This window comes from Antennarius striatus, chromosome 12 (assembly GCF_040054535.1).
Source record: "Antennarius striatus isolate MH-2024 chromosome 12, ASM4005453v1, whole genome shotgun sequence".
In the NCBI taxonomy this organism is placed as follows: Eukaryota; Metazoa; Chordata; class Actinopteri; order Lophiiformes; family Antennariidae; genus Antennarius; species Antennarius striatus.
Genome location: NC_090787.1, coordinates 15,242,431 through 15,257,993, shown reverse-complemented (window position 1 = coordinate 15,257,993; position 15,563 = coordinate 15,242,431). Strand labels below are relative to the sequence as shown.

Below are 15,563 nucleotides of genomic sequence, written 5' to 3'. Positions count from 1 at the left end.
CAATTATTTTTTATTATCCTGCATTTATTATTTACATTAACAGAGCAAATATATAGGTTAAAGAGTTTGAATTTCCCAGTTTGGGATCATTAAAGTACTTATCTATCTATCTCGATCTATTTTCCCAGCCAGATGGCAGGTACCTTTGTTTGTGCAGACGTGTTAAGTCCTTTACTGCGACTGTCATCTAAAAAGCTTTAAAAAAAAACGGGCTAGAGTCAGTGTCCTTATCTACTGCTGATAGCGTCACAACTCTTTGACGCGGATCCAATTCAGAATCCTTTCTTGATTATTTTCAGTCTTCCGTGTCAGGAACCCTTCACTTTTTTGCAATACAGAATTCAACCATTGGATAAATAGTGTGTTAGAATCATCTACTTCTTCTTCTTTTCTTTCGGCTTTTCCCCTTCAGGGGTCGCCACAGCAAATCAGTTGCCTCCATCTAACCCTGTCTTCTGCATCTTCTTCTCTGACAATAACTACCTTCATGTCCTCTTTCACTACATCCATAAACCTCCTCTTTGGTCTTCCTCTAGGCCTCCTGCCTGGCAGTTCAAAACTCAGCATCCTTCTACCAATATATTCACTATCTCTCCTCTGGACATGTCCAAACCATCTCAGTCTGGCCTCTCTGACTTTATCTCCAAAACCTCTAACATGTGCTGTCCCTCTGATGTACTCATTCCTGAAACTATCCATCCTGGTCATTCCCAGAGAGAGCCTCAGCATCTTCATCTCGTTAGAATCATCTACTAATAAATCTACTGCTTCAAAAGAAACTTTAACAACAACCTGTCTCTTTGAGAGTGACAGATGAAGGGAGGGGACAATTCTGTTGTGTCATGATCTCGATGTCTCCAGCAGTGGTGAGGAGCCTCTGTCATCGCAGGAGGAAGACCTCAATGTCCGGAAGACCTCAATGAAGTGTGTTCTTCACCACAGACCCAGGTTAGTTGTTTAATTCTGTTGGGTGTTGGTCGGCCAGCAGATGCCACTACTATAGTTCACTGCTTCGCTAAGTTTTATCCTCCAGCAGAATACTAAAATAAAGTTCTGGACTCTTGTCTCACAGAGTAAAACACGGAGTTGTTGAATCGTACAGCCTCACAACAGTTTCTGGAGATGAATTATATGCCAACTCCAGACTGATGGGGTGCTCCAACATCCTGACAATGAGTTTATTCTCGGTCATTCCATCAACATCACCGTGGCTAATAAATCAGGGGTCCTAGTGCTCCGGCGTGGCAGACTTTAAAGCATCGCTCCAGCTGAACACTATTCATCTACCAGCTGATTAATCATTGGCTGATTATTTACTACAGTAAAAAGATTCAGGTGCTCACCCGCATTACAGAAAACCTAACCAGAGCATGTTGCCCAGTTGACAAGTTGACCAATAGTCTAATCACTGTTCTAATCACTAATCATTATTGGTTGGGTAGGAAACAGGAGGCGACGTAGGAGCTCTGACATTATACATGTTCCAGATTTCTCAGCGGTCCAGTCTCTCTGTGTCTTTGTGCTAATGGAGAGCCAAAGGGAGGACCATTACTCCTGGTGACTGGTCTTTGTTGTTTCATTCTTATTCATGAAGGAGGCCTTACTTCAAGCTGTCCGGCAGAATCCGCAGCCCTCTTTATTTCTACTCAGACTTTAGTTTATGTTTGTAGGGGGGGAATAAGTAAGAATCTTTGTAGATGATGTGCGTGATTACAGGTTTGTAAATGTATTCCGTCAGGTGTTGGAGTATATATCTGAAAAAATGTAAAAACAGGTGTCAAATGTTTCTGATTAAGTACAAACTGTAACAGAAAACATCTAGTTAGTAAATCAGAAAGACAAATACTCCCAAAACACATGATTTCTTTATTCTTTGGTAACCTTATATTTTGATAAGTGTGTTATTTCTGTATTATTGTAAATCATTACAGGTAGGCAAAAAATGAGATGTATCAGAGCGACAAACAGTATCCCGACTACAAATGTCTGGCCACAACTCTACAATCTGCAAAATTACATGTGCGCTCATAAGAAATCCAACAAACAAAAGGTTGTAAAAGATCTGGTAGGAGAAATCAGTGAAAATTCAATCTAAGAGTTATATTAGAGCTGCTGGAATAACAGCTGCTCAAAGTTAATGTTTCATTTTCTGCTTAAACTCACAAAAACTATACCATTAAATTATAGTGCAGCGGTTGCTGTGGGGTTTTCTGCTATGCAATTACATAACCCTCTGCAAACTAACAGGAAACCCACACGGCTGGCGGTGTCAGAGGAGGATCGCTGCATTCGGAGTGAGAAAACACAATCACAGCGTGTTGTTGCTCCTCCGCTTCGTTTGCTCCCACAGCGGAAGCCTTCATGTGTGATGTTTGTGTGGCCGGGCGGGATAATATTGAAGGGTGGAGCAAATTGATGGAGGTCTGCTCTCCGGTGTCGCTTCCCTCAACGGGTCGGGCATCCAAACTATATGGAATTTCGGCGTAATGTATTCTGTAAACACTGCCAGCGCTGTAACTCCTTCACATTCGCCGCCAACACAAATGGCTGTGAACTCGGTGGGGTGAAATGAAACGTATACATATCAAGACTTTCTGTTTTGTTTCTCAAGCCGGGCTCGGAAGACGGCGAGCAGCCAAGCAGGTGGTATCGCAGACGTTCTTCCAGCATGGCTTTAATTATTAATTTAAATGCAGTTGAGGGGGAAGACAACAATGAGCTGAAAAGGAATAGCTTGGCAGAAAGTGAGAAGAAAATGAGGAAGAGCAGGAGGGGCAGTGCATGAATTATACATTTAGCCCACAATCGGAGGTGCCTGCCTTATTTATGGAGCCACACAACTCAACCAGAAATGTGCTTTCTCTGTTGTGGAATGTGATGGCAGTTCATTTAGTACTAAACGATACACTTACATACACACTCACACACACACACACACATACAGATGGTCCTCTGCCATCTCCTATTTTAGGTCTGCAGTGACAATAGTGGAAAGAAAAAAATACAGTGGCTGTAACTGGAGGCTCCGTTATCACCTTCCTCTGGGCTCGGTTTACATTTCGTGACAATTAGACTCAACAGGATGCATCCATCATGTGGGGTCAGATCAGTGATAAGGAGGCCGGCTGTGGCCAAGCATGGGAAAACCAAAACCCTCTCCCCTGCTCTGTGAAAACCATGTCGCATCTGCCCCAATGCATGATTTACTGTATTTGCTCCAACATCACCCTGCAGGATAATGAGGACAAAGATACACAGAAGTCAGAAATGGGATTGCGTGATCAAACACTTCCTCAACACCAGAACTTACCAAACCATTCGCTGATTTACTGTGATTTGGTGTAGAAGACAATAACGCGATGACGTGTTCGGTCGTCGCTGCCAGTGGAGGTTGGCTGTCAGCTCCACAGTGACCACTTGAGCCCTTCCAGTTCCCCTTCATCTCAGACAAAATGAGACCCGGAGATTCCATCTGAATGTAGGCCAACAACGTGTAAAACACGACACGCTGTTGAGGGGAGTAAAGCCGTCCTAATCCCACGCTGTACTCGCATTCCAGCACTATCTCTACTCGTTTATTTGAGTCTCAGAAACACTTGAAATGCACTAATCCTACTTGCCCTCTCCAGCCTCCACCAGCGACTCCATGCACTGGCAGCTCCTTTCAGCATCTTTGAGTGGCAGCGCTTCCACATTGAGACATGACAAGCAGCTCAATAACAGCGACGAAATATATCCTGTTTACTCACATATTTCACTTCTATGTTCATCCCTAAAGTTTTGAATGAAGAATTTCACAAATAAAAGGCAAATTCAGGGGAAATTCTTGATTTATCCCGATGCTGTTGCGTTTATAGTTCATGTATAGTCCGGAAATCTTGAAGTGAAAAGTTAGGAGAGGTGTTGATCACTGAGCCTGACACACTTTCTGCTTATCCACCGTCCTGAAACTGTCATGCACAATCTATGGGATTTATCTGCGGGATGCAGCGGCTTTGAGCAAAGCTGCAATGAATCGATAAGACCACAACTGCTAAGTAAATCAGCTTTAGGATTCTTACATGCTAATCTTCTAATCGTCTATGTGACTGGCATGATTACTTCAGTAATATTATAATGTAGAGCATTAAAAAAGCCACAGAATCTTTCCTTGCTTTCTCACAATGATGTTTGAGAGGGGAATGAAGAGGACCCTTGACATGGAAGGTGTAATCTGGATTATTCATGCTATGTTTAGGATGAGGTTGAACACTTAGATGATAGCAGATTGCCTCAGTGTGACTGGTCATTATTGCTATAAGAGGATTTCAAAGGAGCTTGGATTTCATTAATCCTTCAAGAGAGTAAATCAATTCTAATGTGAGAAATAAGGTGATGAGTGAAGGGTTCATTATCTCGGAAAATAAATGTTGGCCGTATTTGGGAACGCCCTGACTTCTGGAGGATCAATCAAAGCACAGGTTTTGCTGTGAGACGGTGAGCGAATGTCTTTGTGGAGGCTTTCCTGGAATGTCCATCGCTCACATATTAAAAAGGCAGCATGGCAGAGAGCAATTTAAGGGTTTCTCTACTGAGGAGGTCTGAGCTGCAGCCTTTTTGCCTCCTCTCCTGTGGCCAAGTCTTCTTTTTCTTTTCTTTTTTTCTGTGGGGGGTTTCCATTTTCTGCCACCCACCATGTGAATAATGAGCTCCACAGATAGCAACCAATGAAGCAACCCCCCCCCCCACTTTAGCCAATGAAACTTAACAACCATGTCCAGATCAGGTCCTTCCTGCTGAGACTGACCAGCTCCTGCTTCACACTCGTCTGCCACCCACACACTCTAACTCTAACACCTACACGGCTTCAAATGGATGAAATACACGACAAGAGGGTTGTGATAAACCAGAGATGTTTAAAAAAAAGTTTCCACGTGCACATGGATTTATAAAATCGACTAAGTACAACTGTATCTCCAACTTTAGCAGCTCCTCAGCCCAGACACAACACCACTTGGACAGATTGACTCCAAGCCCATCTTGCTGTGAAGCGTTGGTGCTGGTGATGTGGACGATGCAGGGAGGTGAGACTGGTGTCTGGCCTCAACATGACCAAAAGGAGCTTTGAAGTCTGTGTAATCACCTAACAATCCCAGCCATGCCCGGTTGTAAAGCCACACAGTCCACGGCCACTTCATCACATCTTTTCAGAGTTCCTCAAAATATACTACCTACCGCCAAAGAAGAGACGGCCAAACAAAAGACGGGTAAACTCCAAGGACACACCCACGGAGCTTCAAACGAAAGTGATGTTTGCCCAGAACGACTAAAAAGAAAGAAGCTGCGCCTTCGATTGAACTTTATAGGTTCTGCTGACCCTGAAAAAATAAAAACTAATGGGAAGTTTCACCGTTTCGTTTTTTGGCGTGAGAAAATGTGGGGGTTGGTAACGGGAGGCGGGTGATGGTGGGCTTTGAAAGACTCTTCTGAATGAGACATAGTAGCATTCCAGCGATTGTTATTCAGGCTAACCACCCCAAAGCTCCAAACATGTGAAGACGAGGGGAACATGTAATCCAAAACAGTCAACACTTCTTGTTCTCCTACTGGTATGCACAACTCAGGGTGTGATCGGTAGGGAAGGGCACGTCAAAAGAACCACATGGGACACGTGGGACATCATTGAAAAGACACACAGCCACCAGATAATACTGCATTGTGGATCGTTTGTTTCACAGGAAACGTAAAGGGCAGGGACGGGTAAAGAAAGACCTAAGCTGCGCCATCACCACGCAAATCTGATTCATTGAGATATCAGTCTCCAAAGTAGAGAACATAATTATACCAACATTACCAATGCTCGGGACATTCAGCCTGTTTACAAGAGAAATAATGCACTTAATTCCTCAGGAGCAGCGGATGATGGACACATCCTAATGACTCACTGCAGGCCAATTTATGCAGGCATGATGCACATGTCATTTAGTCTCTGCCTTCCCTGGGAGAATTTGAGTGATGAAGTTGCGTCCTGGCATTTAGCTGCCTTTACTCCATCCCAGCATCTGATTTAGAGCCTGGATCACACCCGTGGGGGGAGACTGAATCCTGCTAATATCAGCCTTGCTGTGAGCGTAGCCGCTTCTTGGCTGCGTATGCACCCTCTCCGATGAACAAGCACAGAGTCTATTTTCTCTGCACCCACAGAAAAGAAGAACACCCTGGAGTTTTTCAAACTTTCAGGGAATGCGTCCAAATTTCTGAGGAGGAAAAGGTAGTGGGGGGGAGTCAGACAAAATGACAATGGTGTGCAGAAAACACTCCGGATGGTTCTCCCGGCGTCTGAATGGAGTTTAAATTCTGCTCTGGCGTTATGGCATGATAATGACTCCCCAGCGCTCCAAATGTCACATCACACAGTGTTGTGAAGCCAGGGGCACGCAGGTTAATTACCATGACAATAGGGACACTGGGAAAGAGGCCGACTGTGGTCAATGCACGCTCGGTGAGCGGCGTGACTTTCTCATCACAGTGGAGACATAGCAGGAGGCTCTAATGCTAAAACCAGGAAAGATGGACGGGGTCAAAGTATCTTTGTCTAAATTATTAGGCCGCCCCTCCTGCTCTGTGTGGACAGGCTTTCTGCACCAATGCCCTCCCCAGGAGCTATCTCCTTTGTCTCCTTGTTTGAGTGTGTGCTGTTCATGAAGTGGAGAGGCTAATCACAGGCTGCAGAGCTTTTCACAGGGAAGCACTGTACAGCATGGGCCCATTTGGTACAATTGTTAAAGTGGCCACAATAGCTCCCTGTTTTGACACACTATTCACAGGCCCTGAGTGTGCACTCAAGTCACTGATGTGGATGTGAAGTGTGGTGATGTTTGCTGCCAAAATATTGACTTACAGCCACAAATTAAACTTCAGCACCATGCCTTGGCCTGCCTCCTGAAAGGCTGAAGGAAAACCTAGGATATAATTAAATTAATTTCATTCAGGGAGCCCTCGAAAGCCTTTGGAATGGCAGAAAGGCCGAGCTCCACGGTAATGCAAGCAACCACATCATTATTTTTAGTGAGCTTACATCAAATCCAGCCTCATTTATTTATAGCCTACAAACTAGATAAATTAGTGCTTACTGACATGCATGTTATTGCAAGCAGAACACAGAGTCCATTAAAGTGTTTTCAGGGAATTTGTGGACTATCAGCAATGTTAGCTGCTTGATTGTGAAAACAGCAGATTGTGCATAAAGTCAAGAGTCAGCAAAGGTCTTTTTTCGAACATAAAAGTCTGCCTGGTGAATGACTGGAGCCAAAGAGTCGATGTTGGCCATCACAGTGGAAAGGAGAGAAACAAGTTTCAGAGCAGCGAGGGGAAAACAGCACAGCTTTGCCTCATTAGAGGTCCATGCATTCATTTTAAACATGTCCCAGAAGGGTTGGAATAATTTAAGGACGTATTCGTTATAATTAAATTTGATTTAGTGAGAAATAGTCTGACTTTCCCTTTAGATGCTTCAATGATGGCATGTTACAGTTAGAACTAACACAGAATAACAAGATCATCACATTTACTCAGGAAGCCCTTGGCGTACAACATGTTACCAACATTTTTGCACAAAATCGCAAGAGAACAGTTTGAAAAAAAAAGTAAATCATACACAGACAGGGTGTGTGATTGTGAGGCAGCTGATACTAGACACTGATTGTGATTAATATGCATGTCAAATATGAGGTTGTGTTAAGGAAGCATATTAAAAAAAACAACAATTTTACATTTTCCTGAACTTTCCAATTAATCAAACTCATTGCGGAACCGCAAATTTGCCAAATTCCTCTCTGAACACAATAAAGTCTGTGGAATATGAAAAACAATAAACATATTTAGAAATTACATCGAATTAGTGATAAAATGGACATGATGAGTGCATAATGTGTGTGTGAGTGTGTGCCTGTGTGTGTGTGTGTCAGGAGATGAGAGAGCAGTGTTCAGGTTTCCCCGTGAGCCGTCTCCGCCGGCGTATCATCCTCCTCGCTTCGGGTCCATAGTGTTCTCTGTCTACAGTCTATACAGAACACCTCAAAGAGGCTTGTCAACAGCTCCGGGACAGTCTGATAGAGAATGTCAGCACCATTTTTTCAGAGGAATCTGTCAACACCAGCTTTGTGTGAACCTTTTTTGAGAGAGGGCACGAAACACAAACAAGCCCTGCGGGAGGTGTACCGTAATGCATCCAGATGAAATTCCATTTGGTAAGAGTACAGGCAGGGGGAGGGGAGGGGTTGAATCAAGTTTGCTTTCATAACTCTTTCATGAATCTTTTTCAATTGTTCTTAATTGTGTCTTGTTCACAAGAGCAAATGAGATCAAATGAAAGCAGTATAGAAGCATGGAGGTAGGGAAAAGACTCCTTCTCATAAAAGACTAAGTCAACAGCCTCCAACAAGCTCAATGCCTCTGTAGGCATGACTAAACTAGTCCCACACTGTATGTATTCTCCTCTGATGGTGAGGCAGTGGTGTGGCATGCATCTCAATGGTGAAAGAAGTGAAAGCACACTACCTTGGAGCACTGCTTGTGATTCTGGCACCACACCAAGGACCCATTGTTCTGTTGGAGAGAAGAAAATATATCAGATACGACTGCAAGTACAGTTATAACACTAGATTTATCAAAATAAGTTACCGCTCTGACCTCGTCCTCGCCTCAGAATCACATTTTAATCCCGCTATTCCTCAACTTATCCTTTTTGAACCAACAGAAACACCCAGTGGATGAATTTCAAAGACATACTTGGAGTCAGCATTAGGTGACCTAAACAGGAAAGTGGGGTCACCAGCAACCAGGGCAGGTCTCTGGTCAGTTTCAGTGGAGCATGGAGACCTCAGGGTCTGTTTGATCTCTCAGCAGAGAGATCCCCAAGGCCGCTGAGGAGGGAACTGATCTCAGCACTCCCGTGCTGATTGCAGATACCGCTAATTTCCTCTACTTGTTGTGGAACTGCCACCTTCTGCCCTCTGACAAGGGAGGCATTTGGTCCTATGAGTGTTGTGTATTTATAACCGTCAGCGTGTAAATATGAGAGCTGGGGAACGAGGGACCGGGGAGGTAAATGTCTTGAGCAAGTGGTCATTTCCTGAATTACACTGGGGCTGGGAATTATGCTGTCATCCTGTGCAAACATCATCGAGTTTAGGACGCGAGTGCAAAGAGGAGAGCTTCAGAATAAGTGACCAGTTCATCAACGGGAAAGACTAAAATGTTCCATCATCATGAACACAAAAAGAGACTTTCAGTTCAAGCCTATGTGCGGTTTTCATGATTTAGCTGCACACAAACAAAACATACATGTAGTAAATCTATGCTACATGCAGTATAAATCACATAAATGGCCAATATTTGTAATTATCCTCTCCAAGTTCACATTTTTACAAATAAAATTGAAACATGTGCCTTTTCTTCAACAAAATTTTGGTTTTGTCAAATAAAATATCAACTGCAATTCCGAAACTGGTGAAGTCTTTATTTTTTTAGAAAATCTAAAGCCTGGGTAAAAATAATCACACCAGTCAATAGATGAGACTCACAAGTGTGTAATGTTTATTACCTCCAGAACCTGAGTCCCATTCATGTGAGACTAGACTGTCTGATGGGGTACAACAGGGTTCACTCAGTCAAAGCATGTTGTTTTACAGTGTCTGAGTGCATCCATGGGGTTCAGGCTAAAAACATCATCCATTGTCTAATTTTTCTTTCAGTAAAAATTGAAAATATGTCTCACGGACCAAATATATTTGTTTGATTACACATCTAGCAGAACAGGGTAAGATTAGCCTTAAACAGCAAGTGGGTTTTCTGACCTCTTGATGGAATTAAATAGTCTTTAATATCTTTTGTTTCTGGTTGCTATCAACTCCTGGAAGAAATATCTGACTATATATTCTAAATTCTCCACAGTGTTGACTGGATAATCATTGTGTTTGGTGGAAAGATGCAGCCATTCTTTTAGAGACTGAAAGCATTTGCCTACCGTGACTAAACACAATTCTATCATATGAGCTGTGAGGGTGAACCAGAACAACTGATTTGAAGCAGTTGAACCCAATAAAATGAGATGAATAATGTTAAAACCCTGAAGAGAGATGGGAGATTCATTGTTTTCATAAAAATGTTGATTACAGCCATTTTATTCTGTCTGTGTCTCGTGTTTTATATCCCTCTGGATGTGTGATAAAAGATTTAACACAAATATTCCAAATAGAGGCTTTGAGTTTATGAATGACATCAATATGAGATTAAATGTTGGAAGTTCCACATTCTTAACAAAAGTAATGGAAGGGATACAGCCAAACTTTAGGGCTCCTAAGGTCTGAAAGTCTGCTTAAGTTCAATGTCAAGTTCAAAGCATTTTCCTACAATGTAATCCAGAGGAAATTTCCCATGAGACCCTTGGAGAGAACTTATCATTAAAGGGTTTAATTTGACATCTAGTACCAGTAAGTGCTGTGCTTTTAGTGTCAAGGATAGCGGTCAAGTGGCTTCAAAGGCATCCTTGATTGCATGGTCATGTCTGAGGAGAATCTCTTCATCAAAAAGCTACAGATAGGGATGAAAAATAGGAGCAACGGTGTGGAAAGGAGCGCTACCCTCGCATGAGGAGTTCAGTCTGCGTCAGCAAGTTCTCCACAGTTTTCAGAGTTCTCTCTTTTCTGGATGAGTGTTGATTAAAATATAAATTATTCCTCACTCGAAAAATAAATTTTCACTCGGATCAAATTACTCTGATCCCTCCTGGAATTCACTAACTTTGTTAACTAAAATGATCCAATCCAACAAAGTCAACCCCGCTGTTGGTAACACACTATAAATAAAAACCTTGACATTTACTCTGACAGCTAATGCCTCAGGATAATTTATACAGATTGTCACAACTGGAGACGGTGTCTTAAATCATCAATCCTTTTTTGACGCCTATCTCCACGCCCATCCGTCAACGCAGACGGGGACAGATTCACGACGCGGCTAATTTTGCTGTGTGACAGCATCCCCGCCGCAGAGAAGCTCAGCAGGATGTTGCCCCAGCTGTCCAGGCCTGACCCCTCCGTGTCAGGGTCCGACGGGGGAATAATTATAGGTCAGCGCTTCATCCCTTTGACTCACCATGACATTCCTCTGCAGGCTGAACATTATGCAGCGCTGAGGACTGTCAAGGACTCCGCCGAATGTATGCTTTCCAGATATCTTCCTTGTGTTACCGAGGTCAAGGACAAGGAGGCCAGACGGTGGGGTGCGAATGCGTGGCTAAGGAGGACTGGTGATACTAGTGGAGTCGTGTAAAACGGGAATTTATCACAGAGATGCATTATGGTGGTTGTCAGCTGAGAAGTAAGAGCAGGTGGCCCCTGGGGGGAAGGGGGGGTATGTTGTATTGTCTCGACAACTGAGGGGGAACATGGACAAAACCTCTTTTATCTATGGAGGATAGCATTCCACCTTATGAAAATGGAAATCCTTTCTTTGTTATGCGCCTCTGAGCCGGATTAAATGGATCTTACTTTACACTAATGACTTGTTTTTCACTCGTATTCATTCACGTTCTTTTATTCTCTCAGAATCACACTAGTGGATCATACTGTCATGTGTTTGAAGCCGCGTTAACAGGATACTGGGCTTCAAAGGACAAGACGGGTGTCTCGGTGTGTCCCCTGACGGCCTGGGGGTCCTCAGGCAACACCAAAATAACTAATCCTTAAGGGCCACATATGCAGCAGGAAAATTATGGGCCTGAAGATTTAGGTTCTGACTTGAGTGGGTGTGAGGGCTGTGGTCGTTCCAGTCATCAATTATTGACTTTATATGAATTATTTGACAGGGGCTCTGAAAGTGAGCTAATGTGCTCAGCGCACATCCAAAGGGTGTTTCAGGAATCCCGGACAACAGCGGTGTAAAGTTGTCTCCACTTTAGGAATGACGGCGATTTTTCAAATGAGGTAGCTCGGGGTGTTGAAACAGTGTGGGCTGAGATTTACAGACAGGACTGTCATGGTTTAAAAGCATTTACAGAGAGGTGAGGCCAAGCCACATAGTCCCCCATTCATCCGCTGTCCTCACTAATGAAAAACTCCACACATGAGACGAGCAACTGGCTGAGGTTCGATTCCACCACAGGTTATTTAATATCAAAGGCAAAAAAAAAAACAAGGGGAGATGGAAAAAACTACACGCCAATGTTTTTCCTTCCCCTTCACTTTAAAATCGCAAATCTCTAAAGTAAGACGCATGGAATCTACTGTGCGACACATTAGACGTGAACGACTGGATTTCATATGTCGGGTTTTCGTTGCGTTGGATGCAATAAAAAGACCACATGAGCACACCTTGTTTTTGGCTTCACGGGCCCCCACATCAATAATCCGCTACAAGGCTGATGCTTTCAGAGTACACGATTGCACAGGGCTCCCAGCTCACTGTTAATATTTAAGAGTGTCTGAGGCTAATATTTACGGTTGGGTGTTCCCCTCTGTCTATTGTACTGGGGTAACATGTTTCCCAAACGTGAAGTAAAATATCAATAAATCTGCATTTGGAAATACTATTACACCAATAAATCTACAGTTGCCATAAATCTGACATCCAATGGATGATCCCGTGGGTTTCCTTCCCTCCACAGCTCCATGCATCTTTCCATTTTTCACTAAAACCGTAATTGTGACAATTAAAACAAAATTTGCTGATTTGTCCTCTGATTCAACCACATAAAAAGAAACGCCGCATGGGTGTTCATAACATCTGCAAGCGCTAAATTCTTCGAGTATCATTCCACAGTGTCCAGCATTTTTTAATTTTTTTTTTTTTTGTATTTTTTTTTTTCCAGCTGCAGAATCTGTTAAGAGACTAAATCGTCTCTTGTACCATAACCAAGATAAGTAGAGGTCCATATTGATTACTAGATATTAAGTAGGGACAGTAAAGTATTGTGAAACAGTAGGAAAAAGCTTTGACACACAGCCCAGACATTTCTCTTTCATTAAAATGGAGAGTGTATGTCTGGGTTATCCTGTGGGGTATTAAATGACCCCTGAAGGATGTCCGAGGTGAGTTAAGAGGTCTGTCGTCTCCATCACCGGAGTGGAGCTCCCAGCCGCCTGCTGACTTGTCGCTGTAATAAGATCAGCCGGAGGAAGCACATCCACCTGTAGGGTGTGCTGACGGAGCATCGCTCCAGTGTTGTGGCAACACTCTATTACAGCTTATCACATTTACCCCCATTTGGGCGCCAGCGTTTAGCAGGAAGGTGACCTCTGCAGAGCAACATCGGTAGCTCGTCCTGCATCCTCTGCATGCCGGTGAGGTGTGATGCAGGCATTTATTGGCAGGGGCCAAGGGAGGGGAGGGGGGGTATGTTTTTGCAGCTGACCAGACCTCCTATTTCCCCCTGGGAGGACTGTTGAGAACACAGAACATAAGACAGTCCTCTGATGATCACCAATAGCCTTCTATTCTTAGGCTCTGATGTATGCTCAGGCGAACTTGCGTATCACTAACGACAAAAATGCTTGTCTCTATAGACAAATAGCCCCCACTCATTATCCCTTGGCTGAATATGGCTGCCTGAAACTCTGAGACCCTGAAGCCAATTATATGGACTAATAAGTGTTCATTAGAGGTGAGACTTCCATTACTTATTTGACTTCTCAGTAAGCTGGTAGCTAATTTGATTCCCAAACTTTCCTACCCAAAGGCTGCAATAGACCCTTGAGGTCTTCTACAAATACATTTGCAAGCATTGAATGAAAAAAATAGTCTTTTCAATCAATGTACTTCTTCCTACCAGGATGTGAATGTCCGTTAAGTATACACTCATCCCTCACCCGGGTACATATATGATGTCTTAATAAATTTTCTAGAATTAACTGTGTCCCCTGGACATCCATGCTGCTCTGGATCAATAAGTGCTTTCAAAGCAAAGTTAATTGGTAATTCACTGGAGATCATTACAAATGTACCAGGCTTTACAATGTCTCCTTACAATTAAGGATTCATTAATGCACCTTGAGAAAGACAATCCTTACAAATGCAAATGAAGTGAGTATAAAGGTGGTCAGCTTGTGAAAAGCAGCCAAGGATCAGAGACTGGTGCTTTTCTCCAGACTCCCGTGGGGGGGGGGGGGGGGAGAACACTGCGTTCACTGGAGGGTGAAAAATAACTTCTAGAACCACAAAGCAAAAAAAAAAGTAAAAAAACAATATATATATATATATATATATATATATATATATATATATATATATATATATATATATATATATATATTCAACACTATAAGGCGCACTGGACTATAAGGCGAGCCTTCAACAAGTGGCCTATTTTAAAACTTTTTAATATATAATGCGCACTATATTATAGGATGCACCGTCGGTTTTTCAAAAATTAAAAGCTATTAGGTGCGCCCTTACTGTGTGTGTGTGTGTGTGTGTGTGTGTGTGTGTGTGTGTGTGTGTGTGTGTGTGTGTGTGTGTGTGTGTGTGTGTGTATGTTTATATATATATATATATATATATATATATATATATATATATATATATATATATATATATATATATATATATATATATATATATATATATATACGAGGCAGTGAAGGACAGGATAATTTTTTTTCAAAAAAGTGTCCCGAAAAAAATAATTTCCGCATAACAGGAGTCACATTCATATTTGTTGGACTTCCAGAAATCTTACTTTCCTGTAATTAGTGAGCAATGAATGGAAACTGGCTGCTGGAGCAGCGTCCATCAGCGCTGAAGGTCTCCCACTCCCACTCCACAGACACTCCGGCGGCCACTGATCGCCTCTGACAGGCAACTTTGCTCAAAGCAGCATTGATGCTTCTATATGTGACACCTTTCTTTTAAAATAACATCTAATCTCCTTTCCAGAGACCATTCCTGCCAGGAGGACAGAAAGTAGTTGCGCAGCATCGGAGAGACCTGCTGCTGTCTCCTCCGTGCGCTCAGGGTTGGGAAACAGGTTCGCTGTTAGAACCCCGTACAGCACAAACCCGGGTGTGTTTCTACATTTCCACCACATTTGGTAGAAGTTATAAAGTAATTCTCTTCTATACTCGTACCTGAGATTGCTTGAAGAAAGCGGAGATGCGAGTGATGTGCAGGCTGAGGCATCTGGAGGCGCATCTCGCTCGGTAAATACTGGCAGTGAAGAAAGAGTCGTCCTGCTTCCTGGCGCACACGCTCCCCGGGTTCAGCAGCGCGGTAATCCACACACACAGGGTCACACACACCTTCAGGCTCCGACAAAGCATGGTCCCGCCGCTGTGTTTTTAATCCCTCCACGGATCGGACTACACTGCGTGGAGGATCCGCCGGAGAAACTAAAGAAACTTCAATTATGCACCGGGGAGGAGTCAGGGGCTCCCCGCGCCCTGTGATTGGACCGTCCGGTGGTGAGTGACGCGCGTGGAGTGGGACGTGAAGGCAGGTAGACAGATCTGTCTATCTATCTATCTATCTATCTATCTATCTATCTATCTATCTATCTATCTATCTATCTATCTATCTATCTGTCTATC

The 15,563-nt window shown here is 43.2% G+C and overlaps 1 protein-coding gene across 1 annotated transcript in view; it reads right to left on the bottom strand.

Annotated features, from left to right (window-relative positions):
- LOC137604956 (anosmin-1) overlaps positions 1 to 15,348 on the bottom strand; it is a 40,324-nt gene extending 24,976 nt beyond the window's left edge. The window contains exons 1-2 of the mRNA XM_068329228.1: positions 15,105 to 15,348; positions 8,539 to 8,586 (exon numbers count right to left, since the gene is read on the bottom strand). Coding sequence (XP_068185329.1) covers positions 8,539 to 8,586; positions 15,105 to 15,296 — 240 coding nt within the window. The 5' untranslated portion in view covers positions 15,297 to 15,348. The remainder of the gene's footprint in view (positions 1 to 8,538; positions 8,587 to 15,104) is intronic.
- Between the last annotated feature and the right edge of the window lie 215 nt (positions 15,349 to 15,563).